The sequence below is a fragment of the Sarcophilus harrisii genome, chromosome 3, assembly GCF_902635505.1.
Source record: "Sarcophilus harrisii chromosome 3, mSarHar1.11, whole genome shotgun sequence".
Classification (NCBI taxonomy): domain Eukaryota; kingdom Metazoa; phylum Chordata; class Mammalia; order Dasyuromorphia; family Dasyuridae; genus Sarcophilus; species Sarcophilus harrisii.
In genome coordinates this window covers 82,378,351-82,405,556 of record NC_045428.1, presented here as the reverse complement: position 1 = coordinate 82,405,556, position 27,206 = coordinate 82,378,351, and the positions used below count along the sequence as shown (strand labels likewise).

The window sequence follows — 27,206 nt, the reverse complement described above, 5'->3', positions numbered from 1 at the left end:
TAAGGAGCAGTAGTCAAAGTGGCTTTGTAAGCTTGCTCTCCTAAGTTAATGATATGAAGAATTCATCTTTATTTCTTTCTCCCTTCTCAACCCTCTCCCCCCTTCCTCTTTCTCCTCTTTTGCATTATAAATATGCCTATATGAACATACACAGAAATGCTTTTGTTTTTATAGTCAATATATTTTCTAAACTCAACTCTCTCTGATGATCTTGATGTTTACAGCCCAAATATATCTTAATCCTGACCTAGATTTATGCAAGTTAAATCAGCACCTATTCATAATTCAAGAATACTGGCAAAATCCCAGTTCTTTGACATACCTCAATGTCAGGTTTCAAACCAACTGTCAAACCACTGCAAGTAGATAACTGAATTTGAGTTTCAGCAACAGAGCTTAGAATTTAAGCACTTAATTTCTCTGATTCTATTCATCTGTGAAATGGGGCTATTATTCCTGATAAGCAAGTCTTGCCTATGTGTCCCATTTCCAATAACTAGGTTCGTGTATAACCTCATCCACGTCAAAGTCCCTTCTTAGTTTCCTCCAAGGAAACTTTGTAGTGTATTACTACCAGGGATGGGAAAGCCCTTCGTAGGCTTGAGAGTGCTATTTCAGTTGTAAGTAGTCAAATTTTTTACAATGAAGATGGACTTATTGAGGAGTATTGTGTACAGTGGCACATAGATGATGGTTTATGCTTTGCTCTTTGCTCACTGTAGTTCTTAAATAGCTGATTGCAAAGCAAGTATTTTCCAAGACTGAATATTCCCTGTCAAATTTAGCTTATCCCTATTAAACTCATCTGAATACACCCTGCCCTATACACACACTCTAGAGCAAAGCTTTTTAAACTGTGGGTTGCAATCCCATATGAGTTGCATGTAACATGGGATCATGTAACAATGTGGGGTCAAAAATTATGATTTATTATTAGTAAATGTTTGATATTGTATATCTATTTTATATAGTTATATGCCGAGTCACAAAAATTTCTCAGGTAAAAAGGGTCATGAGTAGAAAAAGTTTAAGAAGTTCTGCTGTAGTTTACCTACACTCTAATTCATTAGTTTATTGGTCTCCTTGTATACAAAGATTCCTGAAATAGTTATACTTTGGGTGTCTATTCTGTGGGACAGACTTAGAGATCTTTTTGGTACTTTAGTAGCTGAATATTTTTGGATGAATTAGTCATTCAACAGAATACATCTATGTTTGCCAGAGATTCTTAAGCTTTAAAAAGTCTTCAAGACCCAAAGGAATGAATTTTTATTCATTTTCACATTCATGAAATTTCAGGAAATTATAGGTTATTACTTCTTGATATGCAAACTTCTTAACATCATAAAAATGGCAACCAATCTGATTTCTTGGGTATTTTATTCTGCATCTTATATGAGTATTCTATATTTCCTAACACATACAAGTGTCATATGTGTTACATACAATACATACAACACACAATTTTTTGTGCTACATACATTTAGTGATTTATTATTAGGCAATTCTTATTAAATCTGCAAATAATCAAACAACAGATGCTTACTAAATTTATTTTATTCACACATTCCTTTGAAAGGTTTTGAGGAAAATCTTTGCTATGGCAGATCATCTGTAGTAAACATTAAGTCAAACTAAATTTTAAAGATTAAATAAACTAGTAGGATTATTGATCCCCATTTACCTCTTTCTCTTCATCTGTTTCAATATTTTCAGTTTCATTCTTCTCATCTACCCCTTCCTTGTCCTTTTCCTTTTTCTCATCCTTGTCTTTATCTCTATCCAGGCTAATAAGTTCTTCAATTTTTAGCACATCATCTACGAAAGAATTAAGAAATAATTAGCCAACTCTAGTTGTGGTGGTAACATGTCTTACAGCAGCTGTGAGAAGTACTGTAATATAACAGAAAGTACATTGGGTCCATACTCAGAATCTGACAACTTCATATCCATATAACTGAATTTGTACAGTACATATAGGAATTATAGAAAAGACTTATATGGATGGGATTCTGTATGAATATACAAACATGCATGCATGAAAATACAATACATATGTCTTCAAATATGCAGTTTGTATATGCACATGTGTATAGTGTATGCATATATATGTATATATGCATGTGTATGATATATACATGTCATCTTTGTAATTCTTATATACATACTATGAAGTGATAGATAACTGGGACTATGTCATTTTTGGTCTTGGATTCATGATAATTAGTACAATGCTTACTTGCTCAGAGTAGATACTAAATGTTAACAGAGTAGGTCTTTTTTTTCCCCTTAGGGAGATTCAAAATACATAACAAATTTCTATTTCAAGAAAATATATAGAATAGTAGCAGAAAATCTATTCATTGAGTGTCTACTTTTTTCTTTGCTTCCTGGTAGGTTGTTCTTTTGTTCTCTGCTGCATACTTTTTACTTTATTTTTTTCCCCTTTCATCCCTCCCACCAAGCAGGCTACAGTTAAGTGTGGACACATATGCACACACACACAATTTTGCTGGATGTGATATTTTTTAGCTGCAGACCTAGTTCTTTTGATTGCTGGTATATATTATTCCAAGATCTGTAGACTTTTATTGTGGCTGCTGGTAAATCCTGTATAATTCTAATTGTAGTTTCAGCATATTTGAATTTATTGTTTGTTTTTTGCAAAATTTGTCTTTGATCTGGGATTTTTGAAATTTGGCAATAATATTCCTATGTGTTTTCCCACAAAGGATCTCAATAGTGAATGGTTCATTTTTCTATTTCTACTTTCTCTTCCTGTTATTATCACTCCCAATTTTATTTCTTGTCTTATTGTGTCAAGATTCTTTTTTTGGTTACAGCTTTCATGTAGTCCAGTTATTCTTACATTTTCTCTTCTTGATCTATTATCCAGATCTGTTGTTTTTCTTATGTTTCACATTCTGTTCTGTTTTTTCATTCTTTATATTTTTTATTATTTCTTGGTGTCTTATACCTTCTTCTCACCCAATTCTAATTTTCAAAGAATTATTTCCTCTCCTTTTCTAGTTAACTTTTTTCCATAATCTTGCTTTTCTTGGTCTTTTTAAAAAAAGTTTTCCCTTAATCTCTCTCATTTGATTTTTGACATTTTTTTGAGTTCTATAAATTCTGAGCAGGGAGCCATTTAATGTTTTTTCTTTGGGGGCAGAAGAGGCTTTTTTTTTTACTTCACCACCCTCCTCTGAAGATGAACCTTGGTCTTCCCTATTCCCACAGTAAGTTTCTATGGTTTAGTTTTTTCTTTGCTTGTTCATTGAAAAATAATAGTAATAACTATTAGTATAAGCGCCTTTAATCTAGGGTTGGGAGAAATAGTGCCTTTGAATTTCACTTCAGCTCTGACCTCCTGGAACCCTAAACCAAGAGCTTCACCCTCCTGCAAGTGCTAGCAGGCATTTGTTCCATTGCTTCTGTACTCACAGGCTGTGCTGATTCCTTCTCATCCAAGGCCATGTCTCTGCAGCACAGCTAGGCGTAGGCTTTCCTAATCAGCAAATGTTCCCTGGACCCATACCCCAACAATCCCATGCTGTCTAGGAGATGAAAGAGCTTATGGTTCAGGCTGAGGCTCCAGCCAACCTAACTAAGGTTTCCCTCTTGCAGTTTCAGTAGAGCTAGCCTGGAACTGTTTGCACTTCACATTGTTTAATTCCTGTTCTGGAATTCTTCTTAGCTTACTGCTTATTGCAGGTAGACCCCTGTTCTACCCCAAGTCTTATTTGTTTTTCAGCAGTCTATGTTTGCCCTGAGACACAAATTTTTTCTGTTTGGGGGAAAATGTGGAGACTTGAAATTTTCTGGCATACTCCACCATCTTCCCAGAATCCTCCTGAATAAGTTTATTTCCAAAAACTTTGTTGGCTATTGATGTTTAAAGGCAGGGAGCAAATTTAATTTTGTTAAGTACTAATTTTTTAGTGCCCAACATGGTGTCATGTAACTAGTCACTTACTATATGGTTTTTAATAATATAGATAGGAAATGGGAAGTGAGGTGGGAAGACATGGGAAAGGATTATTATAAAGAAATACAGAAAGAAGTGGAGATGTATGATTGCTTGTATTTTTATAAAACTTATTACATATATATGTATTTTTATGTAAGTATATATACGTGTACATATAGACAGATAGATAGATGATAGACAAATAGATAATCCTTTGCTTATAATCTTAAATCATTAACTTGCAGAATCTGAAGCTGCTTGAATTCAGTCTTATATTTAAAAAAAAAAAAAACTTTACAAAAAATCTAAAAAAAAGATTACTCTTTTCTGATGGTCAAATTCCAAAGTGATCTGACAGTTGCTGTACCCAAGAGAGAGGACTGTGGGAACTGAGTGTGGATCACAACATAAAAATTTTCACTCTTTTTGTTATTTGCTTTAATTTTGTTTTCTTTCTCTTTTTTCCTCTTTGCTCTAATTTTTCTTCTGCAGCACAATAATTGTATAACTATATATACATATATTGGATTTAACATTTTTTAATATGTTTAACATATATTGGATTACTTGTCATCTAGAGGAGGGGAAGAGGGGAAGAAGAGGAAATTTGGAATACAAGGTTTTGCAAGAGTCATTGTTGAAAAATTATCTAATTTTTATCTAATTATCTAATAAAAATATAGTTTTGAGACTTGTGTTTTCAGATAGCTGTATACAAATATGGTGCTCTCTTCTTTTTTCTAAAATATATGATGGTTCTCTGTGAGGTTTCTTGGGGAGGTTTTCTGGAGGCAGCCTTAGTTTCGGTTCAGTTCAATAATCACTTCAAATGCAGCCAGGTGTTAAAGTAGTTCTTTATTGTTTCTTTCAAAATAGCGCAGTTAGCTTTCTTTGGTTCTGAGGGCTCTTGTTGCTAACTTCAACCTCTCTCTGAATCTTGGTTCTGCTCGACTGCAGATTAGCTTCTCAATCTCCCGAACTGAACTCTTACTCTGTCAATCTTCCAAAGTAAATTCTGGCTCTAGCTCAGCTCCGACTCTTGGGTTCTTCTGAACTGACTCTCTGACTGACTGAAGCTCTTTTTATGCTCAGTATAAAAGGTTGACTCCTCCTCCGAGAGTGGGATTATGGGTTTCTGACTTGTGAATCTCCCAGAACTCCAATGTGTGAGCTCTAATGTGTGAATTCTTAAAGGTGCAAACCCAAGAACACAAGCATTGCTTCCATCAATTCCATTGAGTTATCACCTTGTTTCAAGTTCTGGCCCATAACATCTCCTTGTAAGATCAGATCAATCATAATGAACCATGCTAAATTAGATAATTATTGTCACTATCAATTCTCATGACTTAACACTTTGCAAAAAGTATAGCTAAAAGGCAAGATTAATTAGAAATTCTAATGCAAAGAAATATATTTAACCTCATGAGTAGCATTGAAACTTGGAAAGGGAATTACAACTGCAATATGGCTATGAAAAGCTATATCTAATTCAAAAGAAACTCTTTTTTCTCCTGAAAAAGCTGATTACATTCATTGCCTCCACTTTTTTTTTTCATCATTGCACTCTCCATTCTTCAACCCTTTGCAGTCTGGTTTCTTTTATCACTGAAACTAACAATCTTTTAATTATAAAACCTATCTTTTCTCAGTCTTAATTTTTCTTCACTTATCTATCCCATTAAGTGAATTCTGGTAGTTTCCTACTGTATTTAGGATAAAATATGAGCTCCTTTGTTTAGGTTTTAAAAACCCTTCACGATCTGGGCCAAACCATGGCTTTTTTCTTATAGGACATTTTCATGAAAAGGTTAAGTTGAACATTTGTCTGACACATAGAATGCCTAGGAATTCTTTGTCAGGCATGGGTTAGACTTTTGAATTTCTTTCCAATTTTTCTTTGATTCTATCACTAGAATGTGGTTGACTTGGGCTGGGTGAAGATAGAAGTATGAGGAGGGAAAATGAGGCTGGGAAAAGTGGTTTTCACTTCAGAAGGCAGCAATTTTGGATTAGAGAGATCAGAGCAGTTTAAGGTTTGAATTTGTTTGCAATAGGACTAAGGAAGTTAGTTAGGACCCCTAATCTTCAAAGCCTTGGGATAATGAAGATATATTGATGACAGTTGGTCTACATAGTGTAGATGTAGCTACAGATACTCTTAGAAATTTTTTTCTTTTGAATCTCTGAACCTTTCTTTTTTAAAGACATCCTTTAAACCAAAACCACTCTGACTCTCATAGATTGACCAATAAGTCTCAGGCAAAGCCCCAAGTAGTCTCTGGGTCCTGATTGTCTCAGATTGAATGTAAACTGCAATCATTTCTTTTTTGGCCAGAAACCCTGAGAGTCTCCTTGCCCTCCCCGATTTAATATTTTTTGGACTAGGTGAAACAAATTATTCTTTGCCTCAACTGTTACCCAGCCTTAATCACTGAATTGGTGCAGCCTCAGTCAAACTAAGACTTGTTGAAGACCTTAGCTTTAAAAGGCCAAGGTCTCCCACTGCATCCAGTGCCATCTCTAGTTGTCTCAATCTATATTTTGTCACTGACCCCAGGTGGCTCTGGAGTGGGAAGTGGGCCAGGTGACCTTGCCCAGCCCTTCTTCACTGAAATCCAGCTAGCTTGCATATCAAGGTATCACCTCCCTGACATTATGGTCCTCTTTGTAAAGGAAAGACAAACATATCAAGAACAACACATTCATAATACCTCCTTGTGTACCCCGCCCCTTGATTCACTGAACAGCACATCTGGAAGCATAAAATTTTTCCCATGGTATTTTCCTCCCTTTCACCTAGAAATCTTATGCTCAACACCTTTTCAATAGGTTAATTAAACAATGTAGCTAGTTTGCTAGTATTTCAAATTCGATTTCATAAAGTCACAGAGCAGTGTAAAATGTTAGAGAAAACTCTTAAGACATTTGTCTATTTCTCCTACTGTTTGATTTTTTTGTTGTTGTTGAGGCAATTGGGGTTAAATGACTTGCCCAAGGTCACACAGCTAGGAGGTGTTAAATGTCTGAAGCCAAATTTGATCTCAGGTCCACCTGACTTCAAAGCTGGTGCTCTGTCCACTGCACCACCTAGCTTCCCCTACTATTTGATTTTTCAAAGAAGGTTTCCCATCAAAACTTTAATCTCATGTTACTTATATAAGATTTATCATTTAATATGATAGACAAAACTTCTGGTTCTGAACTCAAAACTAACAAAAAAGCTTATGTCTTGAATTCTGGTATCAGGTTTTACCAGGACAATTATTTAAATATTATACAATAATTTATAATTTGTTAAGTATTGAAATATTAATAATAATGTACCTGTTTTTGAGGGTAATTCTACACCTTCATCTGAAATATTAAAGGAAACATGTCGAGGAAGAGACATCTGAAGCAGACAAGAAAAAGTAAACAGGGATATCATTATTATTTCTTTTTTGTCAACTTAGCATTATTCTATGCCTGGAAACTTTTAAAAATTCAACCTTTTAAAAAATCTTACATAAAGGTAAAAATTCAATTAAAATTTAACTGCTCTAATAGGGGCCAGCACACTAGAGCAAAATAGGGAATTAGGAGAGCCTTATTAGGGAAGGTTAGAGAAAAAAAGTGATGTTGCCTTTTGGATCAGAAACATACAACCATTCTCCAAAGCCTAGAGAAGAATTTAACTGAAAGAAGGGGGGAAAAAGGAATGGCATTATGGAAAGCATTTATCATAACAGACCTCTGAACCATGAGAAAATGAATAAGGTCTTTCTACCAGAGTAGCTTAAGGTCACATCTGCTAACACTGCCAAGATTTTGATTTTGATTTTATTTAATTTTCCCCTTCAATACTAGTTTATTTTTCCAATTACATGTAAAGATACTTTTCAACTTTCATGTAAAATTTTGAGTTCCAAATTTTTCTACCTCATTCCCTTACCTCTCCACTTCCTGAAGACAGCAAGCAATCTGATATAGGTTATACATGTACAATTATTTTAAACATATTTGCACATTAGTCTTGTAAAAGAAAAATCAGAATAAAAGGGAAAAAACCACAAGAAAGAAAAAGTAAACAAAAAAGGTGAAAATACTATGCTTTGATCTACTACATTCGTTCTCCAGAGTTCTCTCTCTGGATGCAGATGGAATTTTCCATCACAAGTCTTTTGGAATTGCCTTGGATCACCACATTGCTGAAAAGAGCAAGTCTATCACAACTGATCATCACACAATCTTGCTATTACTGTGTACATTAATTGATGAGCATCCACTCAATTTCCAGTTCCTTGTCATCATAAAAAAGATGCTGTAAAAATTTTTGCACATATGTATCCTTTTCCCTCTTTTATGGTCTCTTTGTATACAAACTTGGTGGTGACACTGCTAGATCAAATGATAAAATGTCAAGATTTTAAACTTCCATTTACCTTATCAACTTTCCTGAGATTAGCTCCTTTTATATAGTGTTTGAAATTTTACAAAGTGTTTTCCTCACAAAAATCATGAAATAAAATTGATTCTCAAGGAGAGGGCAATTGTAGGAGAGAGGAAGAGAATTTAAAATTCAAAATTTTATTTTTTTTATAATAAAACCTTTTATTTTTCAAAATACATGCAAAGACAGTTTTCAACATTCAACCTTGCAAAACCTTGTATTCCAAATTTTCCTCCCTCTCTTATGCTTCCCTCCTCCCCTAGACAAGGAATCCAATATAGTTTAAACATGTACAATTCTTCTAAACATATTTCCACATTTGTCATACTGCACAAGAAAAATCAGATCAAAAGAGGGGAAAATGAGAAAGGAAAAAAGCAAGCAAACAAACAACAACAAAAGGTGAAAATATTATGCTTTCATCCACACTCAGTCTCCATGGTTCTCTCTCTGGATGCAGATGGCTCTTTCCATCACAAGTCTATTGGAATTATCTTGAATCACCTCATTGTTGAAAAGAAGCCAAGTCCATCACAGTTGATCATCATATAACCTTGTTGTTGCTGTTTTTTCCCTCTTTTATGGTATACAGACCCAATGGGGATCAAAGGGTAATAAGCACAGTTGCATAGTGTTTAGCACATAGAAACTCAAAATTAAAAAAAAAGATTAATAAATTTTTAAACTTACTTTTCAGTTATCATACCAATTTAGCATCCATTCCATTTAATATACTTTCCATTTACCATACCAATGTAAGCCATCAGTATACCAAAGTGTTGATCAAGTTGCTGGACTTATTTCTATCAACTTTGGCCTTTGATGTTTTAGTATCTTTTCCAAGAATATTAAAAAATAAATAAAACCCTAAAATCTAAAATCTCAATACTAATCAATTAGCTATTAATCAACAAGCCATGGAAATTTATTCTCTTTCCAAAAATCACTGCTCTTTTTTCTAATGACTCCTCTTTGAAACAATTGCCAAGTTCTTGACAGTACCCTTTTATGTCCTCTTTAAGCAATTGTTGATAAAACTAGACCCCTGGCATGTTGAAGGGCAGAGCTTTTAGGGAACTAATTAGGAGAAGAAAATTTCTTTAGACTATGTCAGTAAGGTAATGACCTAAAAACAGGTAAGGTACCTACATGCATCCACTTCCAAGTGGATAAGAAGCCAGATCTAAGTGGCCTGAGGATGGAAGTCAGCAAAAATGAATAAATAAGCATTTGGGCAGGCTCTTACCTTAGCAAACAGTGCATGTAAGAGTGCATACAGACACACACAAAAAAAAAACACAACATGGAAGGGGGGAAACAGTTTGATGCAATGCAGAGTAGAGCTATATTCAGAAAATCTAGGTTCAAATTCTGAGTCTGATTTGTACAACAAAGTCCTGATCTGGAAAATGGGGGCATTAATACAAGCTCTAGCTCTCTCCTAGAACTACTTATTTTTATTTTTAAAAATTATTTTAATTTATTCCATTAAATATTTCCCATTTGCTAAATTTTTTTAACAATTAAAAAAATGAGTTTTAAATTCTCTCCCTTCTTGCCTCTTCTTTGATAAGGCAAGCAATTTTATTTTGATCATATATGTGCCACTGGATTATTGTGAGGTAAGTACTTTGTAAGACTTTAAAACCCTATATAAATGGAACTATTTCCAAAAAAATCTAAGGATAAAGATATTTTCTTAACGACAAATGTTATTTTTCCTGAATGGGAAATGGGAATGTACCCATTGGGAAATGGGAATGTACCCACAAATAAAGTTTAATCAAATCAATCTTTATTGATGAAATAAATGATGAAATGTTTAAAAAACGGTTTCAGTTCATAAGACAAAAAAAAAAAATGTCAACAGATTGTAAGCTATCAGACCACAAACTCCTTGCAGATGGGAACATATTTCCCCAAACATTCACTTTTCTCAAACTTCTCTAGCCCAGCATCCTTCCAGTTACTTTAGCATTATTCTCAGCCCCTCACTCCTCCTCCCATCCACATCACCAGCCAAATTCACAATTTCTCACTTCAGAACAACTCAAAACCAGCAGTGCTCTCTACTCACAGTTACCATATTAGTTCAAGACTTCATTGCCTCACCTAGATTAATTTAATAGCCTCCTGATTGGTTTCCCTAGCTTCAAGCATCTTAGCTTTCTTTCATTCAAACCAAACTTTTTTAAAATACATAAAATTCATTCATTAAATTAACAATTACTTTAAAAATATCCCAGATAATAACAACTTTAAATAATAAAGTTTAACAACTTTAAATTGTTAAAACTTTAATGTTAACTTGTTAAAATTTTAAATTGTTAAATTAAACAATTTAAACTCACTTTTTACATTCTTTAAAATAGTGGGTCTATTTGGTAAGTTTGCTTTCCCTTTATAGATTTCAATTTTCAAAACAAATTTTAGAGGTTCATTTTCTTCTGGGTATTTTTAAAAATTAAAACTGCTAAAACTACTTTCCCTCGTATATAAATGTTATGGAATATTATTGTTCTGTAAGAAATGACCAGCAGGATGAATACAGAGAGGATTGGAGAGACTTACATGAACTGATGCTAAGTGAAATGAGCAGAACCAGGAGATCATTATATACTTCAACAACGGTATGTATGAGGATGTATTCTGATGGAAGTGGATTTCTTCAACAAAGAGATCTAACTCAGTTTCAAGTGATCAAGAATGGAAAGAAGCAGCTACATCCAAAGAAAGAACACTGGGAAATGAATGTAAACTGTTTGTATTTTTGTTTTTCTTCCCAGGTTATTTTTACCTTGTGAATCCAATTTTCCCTGTGCAACAAGAGAACTGTTAGGTTCTGCACACATATATTGTATCTAGGATATACTGTAACCTATTTAACATGTATAGGACTTCACAAGCTAATTGTACAATATTTCAAAGTCTGATTCTTTTTGTACAGCAAAATAATGGTTTGGTCATGAATACTTATTGTGTATCTAATTTATATTTTAATGTATTTAACATCTACTGGTCATCCTGCCATCTAGGGAAGGGGGGGGGGTAAGAGGTGAAAAATTGGAACAAGAGGTTTGGCAATTGTTAATGCTGTAAAGTTACCCATGCATATAGCCTGTAAATAAAAGGCTAATAATAAAAAAAAAAAAAAAACATGCATAGGACTGCTTGCCATCTGGGGGAGGGGGTAGAGGAGGGAGGGGAAAAATCGGAACAGAAGTGAGTGCAAGGGATAAATAATGCTGTAAAAAGTTACCCAGGCATGGGTTCTGTCAATAAAAAGTTATTTAAAAAAAAAATTACTTTCCCTCATTTACAGGAGATTCTATTCCATTCTACACACTAACCATTATGCAGGAAAAAGGCTGGAAATACAAACTATGAGATGTAGAGGAGTTTGAGATTCCTAGCTCCAAAGATCTACTTGAATCAAATATTTTACATAAAACAAACTTTTGAGAGTTTAAAATCTTGAAGGTCTGGAAGTCTAGTTGAAGAGGAAGATAGCACAGAACAAACTAGAAGGAGTGACATCTCTTGTACATTGCCACATATCCTTGGGTTTACCAGGGTATTTACTGAATGAGGTCGGGTCAAGTCCTGTAGTTTGTATTAGGGCTCCCTGAAGGAGAGTCTTGCCTCTATGGCAATTCCCCTAGTATTTAATCATTCCTGGTGGTGCTTCTCCCCCAGTGAATACATGTTCTATGCCAGGCATTTGCCCATCAAGTCCTCATTTCTCCCCTTTTTAGAGGACCACCTCCCCACACCTGAGCAAGTAAGCAAGATAAATCTGAGAGAGTGACTTCATTTTGGGATTGGAGGATTCTTACCACAAAATGAAAGTGCTGAATAATGGGCTGCTCCTTCTAGGGGGAGATGGCAATTACCCTGAGACTACCTGACCTTAACCCTAAGGCCACCTGGTTTTGAGTGATGGGGGTGAACCCTGAAACTGTATCCCCTTTAATCTGTAAAAGAAGGGGGTCTCAAACTCTCCCCTGGGAAAAGCATACCTTTCCCAAACAATGCCTTCCTCCTTAAGTCTCATTCAGTTGGAGATCTCAGCCTGATAGCCCTAAGGAGTGGCTTGAAACTCCAAGACAAGTAATCTCTTTTCAACTGGAAATCTAGGCCCAGAGCCCTGATTGAAGCCCAAGCCTCAGACTGCTAAAAAAGGACAACTCAGAACCTCAGATCTATGCAGAAGTTTGAAATAGGATTATGCTTGCAAAGGAAGCTCTCTTCTTAGCAAAGCTGCCTGCCAAGACTCTTGTGCACTGTGAAGATAATTCTCTTCTCAGTGTCAACCTTTGCCATTTTCCTAACAGGACCCTGCACTAAGAAGTCTGTCTTCCTAGCAAAGCTGACTTCTCATTGCCAAACTCCTAATGAGGAGTTTTGCCCATTAGGAAAGTTTCCTTCTTAGTGAAGAATAAAATTCCCTTCTTTTGCCACACAGATTTTTCGGGTTTGCGAATTCTTTCACACTGGACCTGTGCCCAACCGCCAGACCAGAGGGGACTCCCCACTCCAATTCTCACATTTCTCACTACCACTAATTTTATCATTTGCACCTCATCAAAAGTGCTCTAGTTCCCCAAACAATGCTGGCTGCCAGATCACAATCTGTTGGTCAGTAAACCAAAGTCTCCAAGGTAATAATGAGGGGCAACCCAGACTACTCCTCAACTCCACCTCCAAGGTCACTCCTCATTTCTACCTTTATGCCATAAAATTAGCTTATGAAGCTAATGAAGCACCTGATCTATCTTTTTCCTATTCATTTATCCCTGGTTCTTTGCTAAATTCTTTTGGAACTAAAAGGGATGAACTTAAGACCTCTCATGAGAATGTGACTTGAGACTTTGCAATAACAAGTTAAGCTATAGCTAAAAGCTGCAGATATTTGATTATCTTAGATGAACATTTTTCTCCTGCCTCCCCTCCCCCCCCCCCACATATGAAAAGGGGTAGTAGCTTTTATTATTTTATTAGCATTTAAGTACCTAATAAAGTGTGCTCTGGGGTCTGATATTTAGTCTCTGGGCAAATTAGAACTCTCCAGCCAATGGGAAAAAAAGATCAAAAGGGGGTGGGGGCTTCTGGTTAGGGTCTAAATAATCCTGTGTTTGCAGCTTGTGCTTTGCACTCCTCTGCTCATACCTTGTCTCTTGGGGATTTATCATAACAAATCCTTTTTTGCTTTTTACCTTGAGAGTTTGTGATTTTAATTTGGGTAAGGGTATCTGTCCCACACAGAACTTAAGCCTGCTTCAATTGGCATTATGATTACAATAAACTTTGCCCCCGATTTGGAGAACACCTTGTGACCCTGTCTGCAACCCCAACCTTTTTGGGGTCCCTTCTGTACCTCAGCACTGAACAAGGCAGCATCTGAGGTAACTCTCTCCCTTCTCTTTCTCAGTTCTGAAGCTCCCGTAGTCTTTTTGCTTTCAGTCCAGAATCCCCACCTAACATCACCATGCCGCTAAGGCTGCCTGTCTTATTAAGTCAAATAAAAATGTGGTAGAATTAGAAGGTGATTTAGTTTCCATGTGATGCGATTTGAATGCTCTCAATTTCTAATGGTCAAGAGGTTAGTGGCAATAAGAATTGTTAAATATCCTCTTTAAATCGGCCACAGGTTTAGTTAGGAGTGAAAAAATTCACTCATTCCCAAATTAGTTGCAAAATGAAAGTTTATTGTTGGACAGAAATCAGTTTGCCAAGAGAGTGACTTCTATAGTGGCAAAGACCTATTTGGAAATGGAGTTTTGGCACTGAGAATATTTCTCAGTGGGCAGAAGGGTCCTGGCAGTTGAACAAGCTACCTAGGGCCATCTGCCAAGACCTTAGTTGAGGGAAGCTGTTCTATTGGGTATCTTAGTGGGGGCTGGGATAGCCTGAGCTGATCAGACGAGGATTCCTCAACTGAATGAGAATTTAGAATTTCTATGGGAGTTGATTTGCCCCCCAATAGTATTGCTTCTCTTATTCTGGGAGGGTGGGGCTCTTTCTCAACTCCTTGGAGCCTGGGAGATACTGATCTTTGAAATCACAAAAGGGGACACAATTTCTAAGAGTGATAATCTTAAAGGGAACAATTTCCCTCCCCCTTCACATGGAGTAATGAAAATTAAATTGAAGAAATGAAACTTAAAATTAGAAAAATGAAACCTATGGGAGGCTAGGACCCACAAGACTATCAAAGAATATAATCAGGATGGAGGTTTTAGATTTGAACAGGAGCCCTCTGGACTTTTCACCCTACCCACTCACCCCCACCCCACCTTCTCTTCCCCTCAAGGAATATAAGAATTTAGCTCTTGGGGGACATACTGGCTTTTATAATCAGGGCTAGATTTGAAAAGGTAACCTCTGGACTTTGCCCCATTATTTTTTTCCTTAATAATGTAAGCTCCTTGAGGGCAGCTAGCTGCCACAGTGGATAGAGCACCAGCCCTGAAGTCATTAAAACCCGAGTTCAAATTTGACCACAGACACTTAATACTTCCTAGCTGTGTGACCCTGGGCAAGTCACTTAACCCCAATTGCCTCAGGGGAAAAAAAAGAATATCAAGCTCCTTGGGGGCTGTGATTGGCTATGTAATGAGGGGTGAAGATTCACATTCTGTAACTTCTATAACATCCAATTAATAAGGAATTAGGAGAGGGACTTGCGCTTTAGGATAGGAAATAAAATACTGCCTTTGAGGTTTCAAAAGTGTGCCTATTAGCCTGGGTGTCCATTCTTGCAAAAATGTAAAAAAAGATCTTTCCTCCATTCATTATAAAGTCAATGAGGTTCTTGGTAAGGTATTTTTTTTCTTATACATGAAAATGAGTAAGGAATATATTTGCCATTTTGAGGAAGGTGCTATACTAGTTCAGATCTACAGTATCATTCATACTCATTTTCATTTTAAATTATAAACTTACATCCATGTAAAATACAGAAAAAGTAAGTGCTTCCCCAAAAATAGCACTTATAAGAAAACTGTTTTTAAAACACTTCATTTCCAAGCTTCTCTACATATCCATAACTTTTCCTCTCATTTTTTCTGAAATTTAGTTGAATTTACAATTTTGCAAGAAACATTATTTTAATATATGCTAGAAATAAGTCACTTTGCCATTGTTTTAACTGACTTTAGTAGGATTAGAAGTAGGATCAGAATGTGAGAGTCTGAAAAATATATGCCTTAGAAAATATAAATGCTTTACTTTATAATTGAAGAGTTTGTTTTTATAATTGTTTTAGTAAATTGTTGTTTCTGTTAAATAGATGTGCAATACTAATGTTTAAGAGGGGACCCTGAAACTTTGATTTTCAAAGTTTCTCCTTTAAGGAGAAAATCTCCTTCAATTCTACCTCAATAAGGGATCCTGCCCCAAGTCTTTTTTCCCTTAAATGAATTTAAGTTTTGACGGCTTGAGGGGGAATAAAGAGGGAACCCCAAAACGCTGAAAATCCTTAAAGGAGAAAATCTCCAACTGCCTCAGTGAGGGACCCTGCCCTGAAGGACAAACAGTTTCATCTTTGTTATCTGGGTGGGGTTGGCTCAATCCTAAAACTCAATGAATTCAATTCAAATTCTAACTCAAGCTGAAACCCAGAGAGGAACCAACTTGGGACTCCACCCACAGGCCCCCTTTAGCTAAATCTCTCATTATAAAAAGACCCAAACTAAAATCCTCTCTTTGCAGAGGTTCCAAACATGCCAGTCCTATGCTTGGCACGCCAAGGGCCTTTGTCCACTGGAATACTCTTTCCAGTGCCATCCCTTCACCTATTTCCCTAGCCAGACTGTAATCTCCAATCCCCTAATAAACCTCTTTTATCAATCTAGGTTTTCAAGTCTGTAACTTCTTTTACAGAGAACTTCTGTGCTGCCAGAAAGGAGTCCCCAAAACTCCCTATCCTTGCACGGAATCCCAAGAGGTTGGAGGGGAGCCAAACCTCTCCATTTGGTTCCCTGAACCCCAAACCTGCCATTAGACCTTATCATTTAACTCCCTGACCACCAGAAACCCTAATTTCATTTTGGTTTCTTAAATCTAAACCTCATCAATGTGAACACAGATACCTTTATGCCTGATTCAATGTCTTCTTTTAGATCCTGAAGAAATTCTGAGCTCCTTTTGCTTTCTTGTCTCATTGGGTCTGCAACAGATTCATCTATGCTTTTCTTTTTTCTATCTGGGCTTAAAATGATACTTTTCAACTTTGTTTCTGATTGAATTGAGTCCGTTTTTTCTGAGTCTGTTTGGCTCTGTTTTGGCTCCACTACTAGTGAAGCTGAATCTGAGATTTCTTTTTCTGTCATTTCTTCTTCAGGTTCAATGTTTTCAAGTATTAGCTCATCATCTCTTCCATTTATAGATTCTACAGAAATATCTTTCTCTTTTAATGAAACAGGAGTTAAAGGGGTACTTTCCTCAAGAGGAAGGCTTTCATTTTTGGTTTCAGCATCTTCTTGAATAATCAAAGATGAATCTGAAGGCTCCGCTTCCTTTTCTACCAGTGGAGGGCTCTTAACTTCAGGTATATTGACAGGCAACTAGGAAGAATTGAGTGAAACTACTTAATACTCACTGGTAATTAACAAATATCAAAAATAATATTATTCACACCCTTTAACATAGCAAATAATCCTATTATTAAACATAATTATTGTGCTAAATGTGAAGAATCAGTTATATAAAGACATAAGGTGACTGATAGGGTACAGCTTCTAGGGAAAAATGTAGCAGATAATCCTGAGGTCCTCTAACCTTAGAGTGCTATTGTTCTAACAATCTGTCAAAGATCTTAAAGTCTCTGGACCTTAGGAATACTGTAGTTTAGTCTTACAAACATTCCTAACTGTCAGATAGAGAGTTGTTGATCAGTGACAACCAAGTTCTTGAGGCAATACTGAATAGACCATCCCTCAAACCTACCTACCTATAAGCCATAAAATTAGCAAATAAGTGACATGAAATTCTGATCTAACTTTGTCCTATAAACATATATCTTCTTTCTTCTGGTTCTCTGTTAAATCCTTTTGGAACTTAGGCCACTTCAATTGGCATTACAATTATAATAAACTTTGCTCCCTGACATGAAGATGGGATCAAGCCTGCAAATTCTTTTGAAACACCTCACTGGTCTGCAACTCCAACCTTTTAGGATCTCCTTTTGAATGCCAATAGTGACTATTGTCCATTAGTCTGATCTCCCATCTATCCCTTCCCCACAAAAGGGATCATGCTATTTTATATAACTTTAATTTTCATATATGTTTCTACAGATTCTAAAAGATAAAAATTAATCAATTCCCTTAGTCAGGCACAATACAAAAAAAAATATCATCCTCCAATTTATGCAAATACTTTTGAATGGATTTCCTGAGATGCTCTATAGTCATATGGAAAGCTTCATTCTAGTTGGGATGACCATTCTAGATGGGAAGAACTTTTTGTTCTTCATCTTCTTCCTGGCCAGGTCCCATCTGCACCTCCACCTCCAATAGCAGTTCCTTCCCTGCTTACTAGAGTATCAGCCCCTGGGAAGGCATCATCCCAAACATCCCATTTCCTTTACCTCAAAGGTCCTATTCTATACAGATAGCCTCCCTCACTCCCCAAATTCCACTTTGAGATGGCCTGACTTGGTTTTACTTTTAATCTAATTCTTGCTTCTGTGCCTTGTGCACAAAACAACAAAAGAGAAAATATATATATAAAATATATATGCACATATATATAGTACGTTGTATCTCTGAAAGCACTATATAAACACTAGCAGCTCTCTGCAATTTTGTGAGGCCTTGAAGTCTTTCCTTAGAGAATCTAAATGAAAAGAAATATGGGACTTGGGGGGAAAAACTGGGGTAGAGGCTTTCTGTCTCATTTCCCTAACCTTACTAGTAATTAAAAACCTTTTTTTAAAAAACCCTCAAAAAGATTGTGTTCTTGGCTTCAAGGGACAATCAGGGGAGAAGTAGGGAGATTGTTTTGTTTTATAGTTGGACCTGGGAATAGAGTCACCCTGGTTGGAAGCAACAGCTGTTGGCTGTAGAAAAGGAAGTGGACAAGTCTGGGAAGAAAAGGAAAATAGTGGTGGCAAGTTGGCCTAGGATTTGGGTAATGGCACTCACTAGTGGGGTGGGTCCAAGCACCTACAGTCACTTCCCCACAAACCCTTTTAATGCTTTTCACCCCCAGAATCCTTTTCAATGCCTCCCCTTACTCCTAACCCCTTCCCCCAGGTCTCATTCCCATAATGAATGGGGAGTCCTGTCCCTGGCTTTAGCTGAGGGAAAAGAGGACTGGGTGGAGAATGTGGCAGAGGCCATAACATAAGAGGTCTCTGTAGAAGTGGGTGAGAAGTACAATTATGCTCCTGGCTCCCAATTTGGAGCATTTCTTGATATTTATGAGTTAGGTTAATGAAATACAGTACATCATGGATCAAAATAGATTTTTATGACTGGTCTGAGAATTGAATCACTATGCATAAATTATTTCAATAGAGAAATCTTATTCCACTTTTGAATAATCAAATAACAAATGGAACATAATTCTCTGAAAGTTAAAAATGAATTTTTTTTAAGTCTTTCTCAGATAAGGGGAATACCTTACTTTGTGAAATATAGTTTAACAGGCTTAACTACTAAGTGAAATTTCTGACAAATAAATCCTATTTTTCTGTTGATTTTCATTATAAAATTAGGATATTGTTTTTATGGGATAAATCCTCCAATAAATTTTAATGAAAACTTTTGGTGAGGAAGAAGCTAAGAAGTTGATTAGTTATGCGACGTACTATTTTCTACTAAATGTACTTGGGAAGACTTTTGCAATTATTTCTGAACTACTTCTCTTATCTTTTTAATGATCTGATTTCAAACCTTAACTTTCCCAATGATCAAGAATTTCAAAATTGTAATTCAGTGGATGCCACATAAAAGGTTTTTAATTCAAGATTTTTTATTCTAGAAAACGAATAGGCTGAATTTTTATTAATTTTTAAATTTGAAATTCTATAAAAATTTTTTTTAAATTAAAAGATCCTTATATAATAGAATACACTAATGCAGAATTTCCACAGAGATATGTAAAAATAAATTTTATTTATATGATACAATTTGTTTGCCTCGTGGTAGTTAAAGTAGGAGTCTGAACTTACTTATCTAACCTCATTAAGCTTTCTATTTGTCCCTTCATTTCCTTAGTCACTTAAGAGTACATTATTAATTTTTCCTTTCTCCTCTAATTTTTTTTCTTTTTATCTCTTTTCTGGTTCTCTGTCTCCTATTTCTGTTTGAAAATCTAGTTTTTCAAGATATAAAACCTTATTTTTGGAAGTTGTCCTTTCAAAGACACAATGATCTAGTGATCTTGCCCATTGCAGTGATATATAACTTCACTTTAAAAAAATTTTTTCTTTTAGCATCTACCCTTCCAGATTTACTCTCTTCTGCTTAAAGATCAGCACCACCTATTGACAGAAGATATTTTATACAAAGAAAAATGAGAATTACATTTGACTTGGTCAAAACCATATAAATATAGAACTCTATAAAATGCAGGATTTATGGTTATAGTAGTTAAAACTTCTCATGAATAGAATGTGTTGTTTGTAATATTCATTTACACACATATTTGGGAATGCCCAACATTTGGGAAGCCTAAGTTCATTCCTGTCTTCAGCCCTGTGACAAAGATATCTGGAAACTGCTTAAGTTGCTATTATGGGGTCAAAAAAAAAAAAAAAAATAGCATAGAAAAGGATTGAGTTAGAATTTCCAGGTTACTCTTCAGAACCCCAGATATGTGTTTGAAAAGGATTTCATAAGGGTCCTTAGTGGCTTATGCTGAGAATCCCACTTTGAAATCTATTGCACACATGAGTTATTCCTCTTCTTTCTACCATTTGAAAATGCAAGTCTTACTCTAAACTGTTTTAGGACACCACTGTAACACATTTAATTACATAGATGTTTTCACTAAAAACATCAATGTATTCGCTGCATAAAAGATTTATGATACCTTTTTGATATTTACCCCTTTCCATCCATACACATTTTATTCTTTTTTTTTTTTAATAGACTTGACTTTTTATCAGGGCATGTACCCTTTACCTCAGATGGAAGAGGTTCATCTTCCTGCTTTTTAAATAACAAATCTGCTGAGAAAAGAAGAGAAATATTTTATCTATAATTGTCAATAATATAGATTACAAATATGCTGAAAACATATTTAAAATCTCTTATACATATTGTATATGATCTATAATAACCCTGACTTCCTTGCTGTTCCTCATATCTTTATATCCTCATAACTTCATCTCCCACTATCAGGCATTTTCACTATTACCTCCTCCTCTCTGCCTCCTGGTTTCTCATCTATATCTCATCTTCATGATCATTGTTCATAAGAAGCCTTTCCAAGTTCCCCTTATGTTAAATATCTATATTTTAACCTCTATATATCTTATCTATACATCACTTGCATTTAATCTGAAAGATTGAGAGACTGTTTTCTGCTTTTTTTGTATATTCAAAACTTAAGAGCAGTGCTTGAAACACAGAAGATACTTAGTCGATTATTGATTTTACATGATTATTTTTTGATCCTGCCTGCAGAAAGTAAAACAGTTGAGCTAGCAGATAGAACTAGGAAAAAAATCAATTCTGTATTATCATTTATTAACTACTTTTTTAATAGCATGGGATATAAAACAATTGCCCAAACAGAACACCAAAAAAGCCCAGAAACTCTCTCAGTCAACAGACATTTGATCTCTTTAACAAGAGAAGAAGGACTTCCAGCCAAGATGGCGGCAAGGAGGCACACAGCTGTGTAAGCTCCGCATTTTCTCTCAGAATCCATTTCCTGATAAGCCTATGAATCAATGCTTGACTGAAAAAAACCCACAAATAGTTATCAAGAGAAGACATCCTTGAAACTTGCCAGGAAAGGTCTGTTTTTGCTCGAGGGCAGGACGGTTTTAGATCAGGTACAGGCTGAGGGCAGCGGCAGCTCGAGCTCTGCAGGCAGCTCACAGCCCAGGAGACCAGAGCGGGGTGGGGTGTGATCTCAGCCATCTCTGTGGGGAGAGCTTTGCTACAGCCTTGGATACTTTGCCCTGGCAGCAAGTGAGTAACCCAACAGAGAAGCTAAAAAAACCGGGGGGTGAAGAATACAACCCCAAACAGCTGGAGTCTCTCTCAGGACCTGGCCACCCCTCCCACACAGCGTCTCAGCACGCTCTCAGAGTCTTGGAGCACAGGCGCAGCACAGACCTGCTAGTGCCTCGCTGCTGCCCCCGCAGTCTGTAGAGGAAGCTCGATAACACCACCCAGCCCCTCTCCCCCACAAAAGCAGATTCAATTTGGGGCTTTATTCTTTTTTTCTTTGCTAGTTTGTCTCTGATTCTTTTCTGATAAAATGAGCAAAAAATTGAAAAAGACCTTAACGATTGACAGCTTTTATACGAACAGAGAGCAGACTCTAAACCCTGAGGAGACTAAAAACAGATTATCTCCAGGTGAATCCCCACAGAAGGAGATCATCTGTTCCTCAGCACAGAGGAATCTCATAGAAGAAATTAAAAAGGCTCTCACAAGAGAGCTAGAAGAAAAATGGGAAAAGGAGAGGGAGGCCTGGCAAGAGAGTCTGGAGAAGTCATCCCACTCATTTAAAGACAGAGTGGATAAAGAAATCAAATCTTTGAAAAATAGGATTCGTGAACTGGAAACAGAAAATGGCTCTCTAAAAAATAAAACTGGCGAAATGGGAAAAAATTCCATAGAGCAAAACAACTCAATTGGACAATTAGAAAAAGATATTAAAAAGTGAATGAAGAAAATACTTCACTGAAAATCAGAATCGAAAAATGGAATTGAAATGATGAGGACAACAAGAATCAGGCAAGCAAAACCAAAAAATCAAACAATGGAAAAAAAGCTAAATACCTTCTGGGAAAACAACAGACCTAGAAAATAGGTCTAGAGAGACAATATGAGAATTATTGAACCCCAGAAAATATGAGAAAAAAGAGCCTGGACACTATTTTCCAGGAAATTATCAAAGAGAACTGCCCAGAAGTTATAGAAACAGAGGGTAAATAGACATTGAAAGAATTCATCGATCACCTACTGAAAGGGATCCTAAAATCAAAACACCAAGAAATATAGTGGCCAAATGCCAGAACTATCAGACAAAGGAAAAAATACTGCAAGTGGCTAGAAAAACCCAATTTAAATATAGAGGAGCCACAAGATGACAGGAAAAAATAATGATGATTGTTGGAGGGGATGTGGGAAAACTGGGACATTGATTCATTGTTGGTGGAGTTGTGAACGAATCCAACCATTTTGGAGAGTAGTTTGGAACTATGCTCAAAAAGTTATCAAACTGTGCATACCTTTGATCCAGAGTGTTACTACTGGGATTATATCCCAAAGAGATTATAAAGAAGGAAAGGACCTGTATAGTGCTAATGTTTGTGGCAGCCTTTTGTAGTGGTTAGAAACTGAAACTGAATGGATGTCCATCAGTTGGAGAATGGCTGAATAAATTGTGGTATATGAAAATTATGGAATATTACTGTTCTGTAAGAAATGACCAACAGGATGATTTCAGAAAGGCCTGGAGAGACTTACAATAACTGATGCTAAGTGAAATGAGCAGGACCAGGAGATCATTATACTTCAACAACAATACTAGATGATGACCAGTCCTGATGGATCAGGCCATCCTCAGCAACGTATCAACCAAATCATTTCTAATGGAGCAGTAATGAACTGAACTAGCTATACCCAGAAAAGAACTCTGGGAGATGACTAAAACCACTACATTGAATTCCTCAGTCCCTATATTTATGCACACCTGCATCTTTGATTTCCTTCACAAGCTAATTGTACAATAATTCAGAGTCTGATTTTTGTACAGCAAAATAATGTTGTGGTCATGTATACTTATTGTGTATCTAAGTTATATTTTAATATATTTAATATCTACTGGTCATCCTGCCATTTAGGGAGGTGGGGTGGGTAAGAGGTGAAAATTGGAACAAGAGGTTTGGCAATTGTTAATGCTGTAAAGTTACCCATGTATATATATCCTATAAATTAAAGGCTATTAAAAAAAAAAAAAAAAAAAAAAAATATAGAGGAGCCACAATAAGGATTACCCAGGATCTGGCAGCATCCACATTAGAAGATGGAAGGGCCTGGAATATGATATTCCAAAAGGCTAAGGGACTCAATATGCAACCAAAAATTACTTACCCAGCCAGAATGAGCATCTTTTTCCAGGGAAGAAGATGGTCATTCAATGAAATAAGCGAATTTCACCTATTTTTGATGAAAAAAACAGAATTTAACAAAAAGTTTGATCTACAAATATAGAACTCAAGAGAAACCTAAAAAGGTAAAAAGAAATCTTGGGAACTATATTTCTGCTATAAAGATGTATAAAGAATACATGTATACCTTGTTCTAGAAACTAGAGGTGGAAAGGATATTGTACCAGAAAATGGAGGGGGATGAATATAGTGGGTATTTTACTGCCATAAGAATTAACTTTAAGAGAAAAAATTTTAGACATATTCAATATATGGTGAAACTTCTCCCATCTCACTGAAAAGTGAGAAGGTAAAAGTGAAAAGGGAAGGAATAAGCTAAGCAGAAAGGAATACAGAAACTGTAAGGAAAAGGAGTAATATAGGGGGAAGAACTCTAAGGCAGGGGGAGGGATACTAAAAGGGAGGGCTGTGAGAAGTAAGTGGTGCTCACAAGTTTAATACTGGGAAGGGGGATAAGGGAGAAAAGCATAAACAGGGGTTAACAAGGTGGCAAGTAATACAGAATTGGTAATTTTAACCATAAATGTGAACAGGGTAAACTCCCCCATAAAGAGGAAGCGATTAGCAGAATGGATTTAAAAGCCAGAATCCTACAATATTTTGTTTACAGGAAACACACCTGAAGCAGGGAGATACATGCAGAATAAAGGTAAAAGGTTGGAGCAAAATCTACTATGCTTCAGATGAAGTCAAAAGTAGGTAGCTATCCTGATCTCAGATCAAGCAAAACAAAATTGATCTAATTAAAAGAGATAAGGAAGGGCACTATATCTTGCTAAAGGAGCATAGATAATGAAGCAACATCAATATTAAAACATATATGCACCAAGTGGTGTAGCATCTAAATTCTTAAAAGAGAAATTAAGAGAGCTGCAAGAAGAAATAGACAGCAAAATTATAATAGTGGGAGATCTCAACCTTTGTAATTCTCAGAATTAGATAAATCAAACCACAAAATAAATAAGAAAGAAGTCAAAGAGGTAAATAGAATACTAGAAAAGTTAGATATGATAGATCTCTGGAGAAAACTAAATGGAGACAGAAAGGAGCACACTTTCTTCTCAGCAGTTCATGGAACCTATACAAAAATAGACCATATATTAGGACATAAAAACCTCAAACTCAAATGCAGTAAGGCCGAAATAGTAAATGCATCCTTTTCAGACCACGATGCAATAAAAATTACATTCAACAAAAAGCCAGGGGAAAGTAGATCAAAAAATAATTGGAAACTAAATAATCTCATACTAAAGAATGATTGTGTGAAACAGAAATCATAGACATAATTAATAACCTTCACCAAGAAACAACAATAATGAGACATCATACCAAAATGTGTGGATGCAGCCAAAGCGTAATAAGGGGAAATTTCATATCTCTAGAGGCCTACTTGCATAAAATGGAGAAAGAGAAGGTCAATGAATTGGGCTTGCAACTAAAAATGCTAGAAAAGGAACAAATTAAACCCCCCCCCCCAAGTCAAACACTAAACTTGAAATTCTAAAAATAAAAGGAGAGATCAATAAAATTGAAAGTAAAAAAAATATTGAATTAATAACACTGAGTTGGTTCTATGAAAAAACCAACAAAATAGACAAACCCTTAGTAAATCTGATTAAAAAAAGGAAAGAGGAAAATCAAATTGTTAGTCTTAAAATGAAAAGGAAGAACTACCACTAATAAAGAGGAAATTAGAGCAATAATTAGAGTTACTTTGTCTAACTTTATGCCAATAAATTCAACAACTTAAATGAAATGGAAGAATACCTCAAAATATAGCTTGCCCAGATTAACAGAGGAAGAAGTAAATATCCTAAACAGTCCCATTTTAGAAAAAGAAATAGAAATGTTTATTAGCCAACTTCCTAAGAAAAAATCCCTCAGGACCAGATGGATTTACATGTGAATTCTACCAAACATTTAAAGAACAATTAACTCCAATGCTATATAAATTATTTGAAAAAATAGGGATTGAAGGAGTCCTACCAAACTCCTTTTACAATTCAAACATGGTACTGATACCTAAACCAGGTAGGCTGAAAACAGAGAAAGAAAATTATAGATCAATCTCCCTAATGAATATTGATGCTAAAATCTTAAATAAAATATTAGCAAAAAGATTACAGAAAATCATCCCCAGGATAATACACCGTGACCAAGTAAGATTTGTACCAGGAATCCAGGGCTGGTTCAATATTAGAAAACTATTAGCATAATTGACTATATCAATAAGCAAACTAACAAAAAACATATGATCATCTCAATAGATACAGAAAAAGCATTTGATAAAATCCAACATCCATTCCTAATAAAAACACTTGAGAATATAGGAATAAATGGACTTTTCCTTAAAATAGTCAGGAGCATATATTTAAAACTGTCAGTAAGCATCATATGCAATGGGGAAAAACTGAAACCTTTCCCAGTAAGATCTGGAGTGAAGCAAGGTGGCCCACTATCACCATTATTATTCAATATTGTATTAGAAACACTAGCCCCTCGCAATAAGAGATCTAGAAAGAGATTAAAGGAATTAGAGTAGGCAAATGAGGAAACCAAACTATCACTCTTTGCAGATGATATGATGGTATACTAGAGAACCCAGAGATCTTATTAAAAAGCTATTAGAAATAATTCATAACTTTAGCAAAGTTGCAGGATACAAAATAAATCCACATAAATACCTTTAAGCATTTTTATACATCATCAAACAAATCCAACAGCAAGAGATACAAAGAGAAATTCCATTCAAAATAACTGTCGACAGCATAAAATATTTGGGAATCTATCTACCAAAGGAAAGTCAGGAATTATATGAGCTAAATTACAAAAAACTTTCCACACAAATAAAGTCAAACTTAAATAATTGGGAAAATATTAAGTGCTCTTGGATAGGCCAAGTGAATATAATAAAGGTGACAATACTCTCTCTAAACTAATCTATTTATTTAGTGCTATACCAATCAGACTTCCAAGAAAATATTTTAATGATCTAGAAAAAATAACAACAAAATTCATACAGAATAATAAAAGGTCGAGAATCTTAAGAGAATTAATGAAAAAAAAAATCAAATGAAGGTGTCCTAGCTGTATCTGATCTAAAACTATATTATAAAGCAGCAGTCACCAAAACCATTTGGTATTGGCTAAGAAATAGATTAGTTGATCAGTGGAATAGGTTAGGTTCACAAGACAGAATAGTCAACTATAGCAATCTAGTATTTGACAAACCCAAAGATCCTCACTTTTGGGATAAGAATTCATTATTTGACAAAAACTGATGGGATAACTGGAAATTAGTATGGCAGAAATTAGGCATGGACCCACACTTAACACCGTATACCAAGATAAGATCAAAATGGTCCATGATTTAGGCATAAAGAATGAGATTATAAATAAATTAGAGGAACATAGGATAGTTTATCTCTCAGACTTGTGGA

General features: G+C 35.5%; 1 protein-coding gene across 3 annotated transcripts in view; it reads right to left on the bottom strand.

Moving 5' to 3' along the window:
* Nucleotides 1-27,206, bottom strand: part of C2CD6 (C2 calcium dependent domain containing 6) — a 128,610-nt gene that overhangs the window by 15,089 nt on the left and 86,315 nt on the right. For 2 of the 3 annotated variants that reach the window (XM_031958327.1, XM_031958329.1), the window contains exons 12-15: nucleotides 20,537-20,583; nucleotides 16,496-16,969; nucleotides 7,298-7,364; nucleotides 1,685-1,818 (exon numbers count right to left, since the gene is read on the bottom strand). In XM_031958327.1, the coding sequence (XP_031814187.1) occupies nucleotides 1,685-1,818; nucleotides 7,298-7,364; nucleotides 16,496-16,969; nucleotides 20,537-20,583 (722 nt within the window). The remainder of the gene's footprint in view (nucleotides 1-1,684; nucleotides 1,819-7,297; nucleotides 7,365-16,495; nucleotides 16,970-20,536; nucleotides 20,584-27,206) is intronic. The other variant, XM_031958326.1, reaches the window with a different exon arrangement.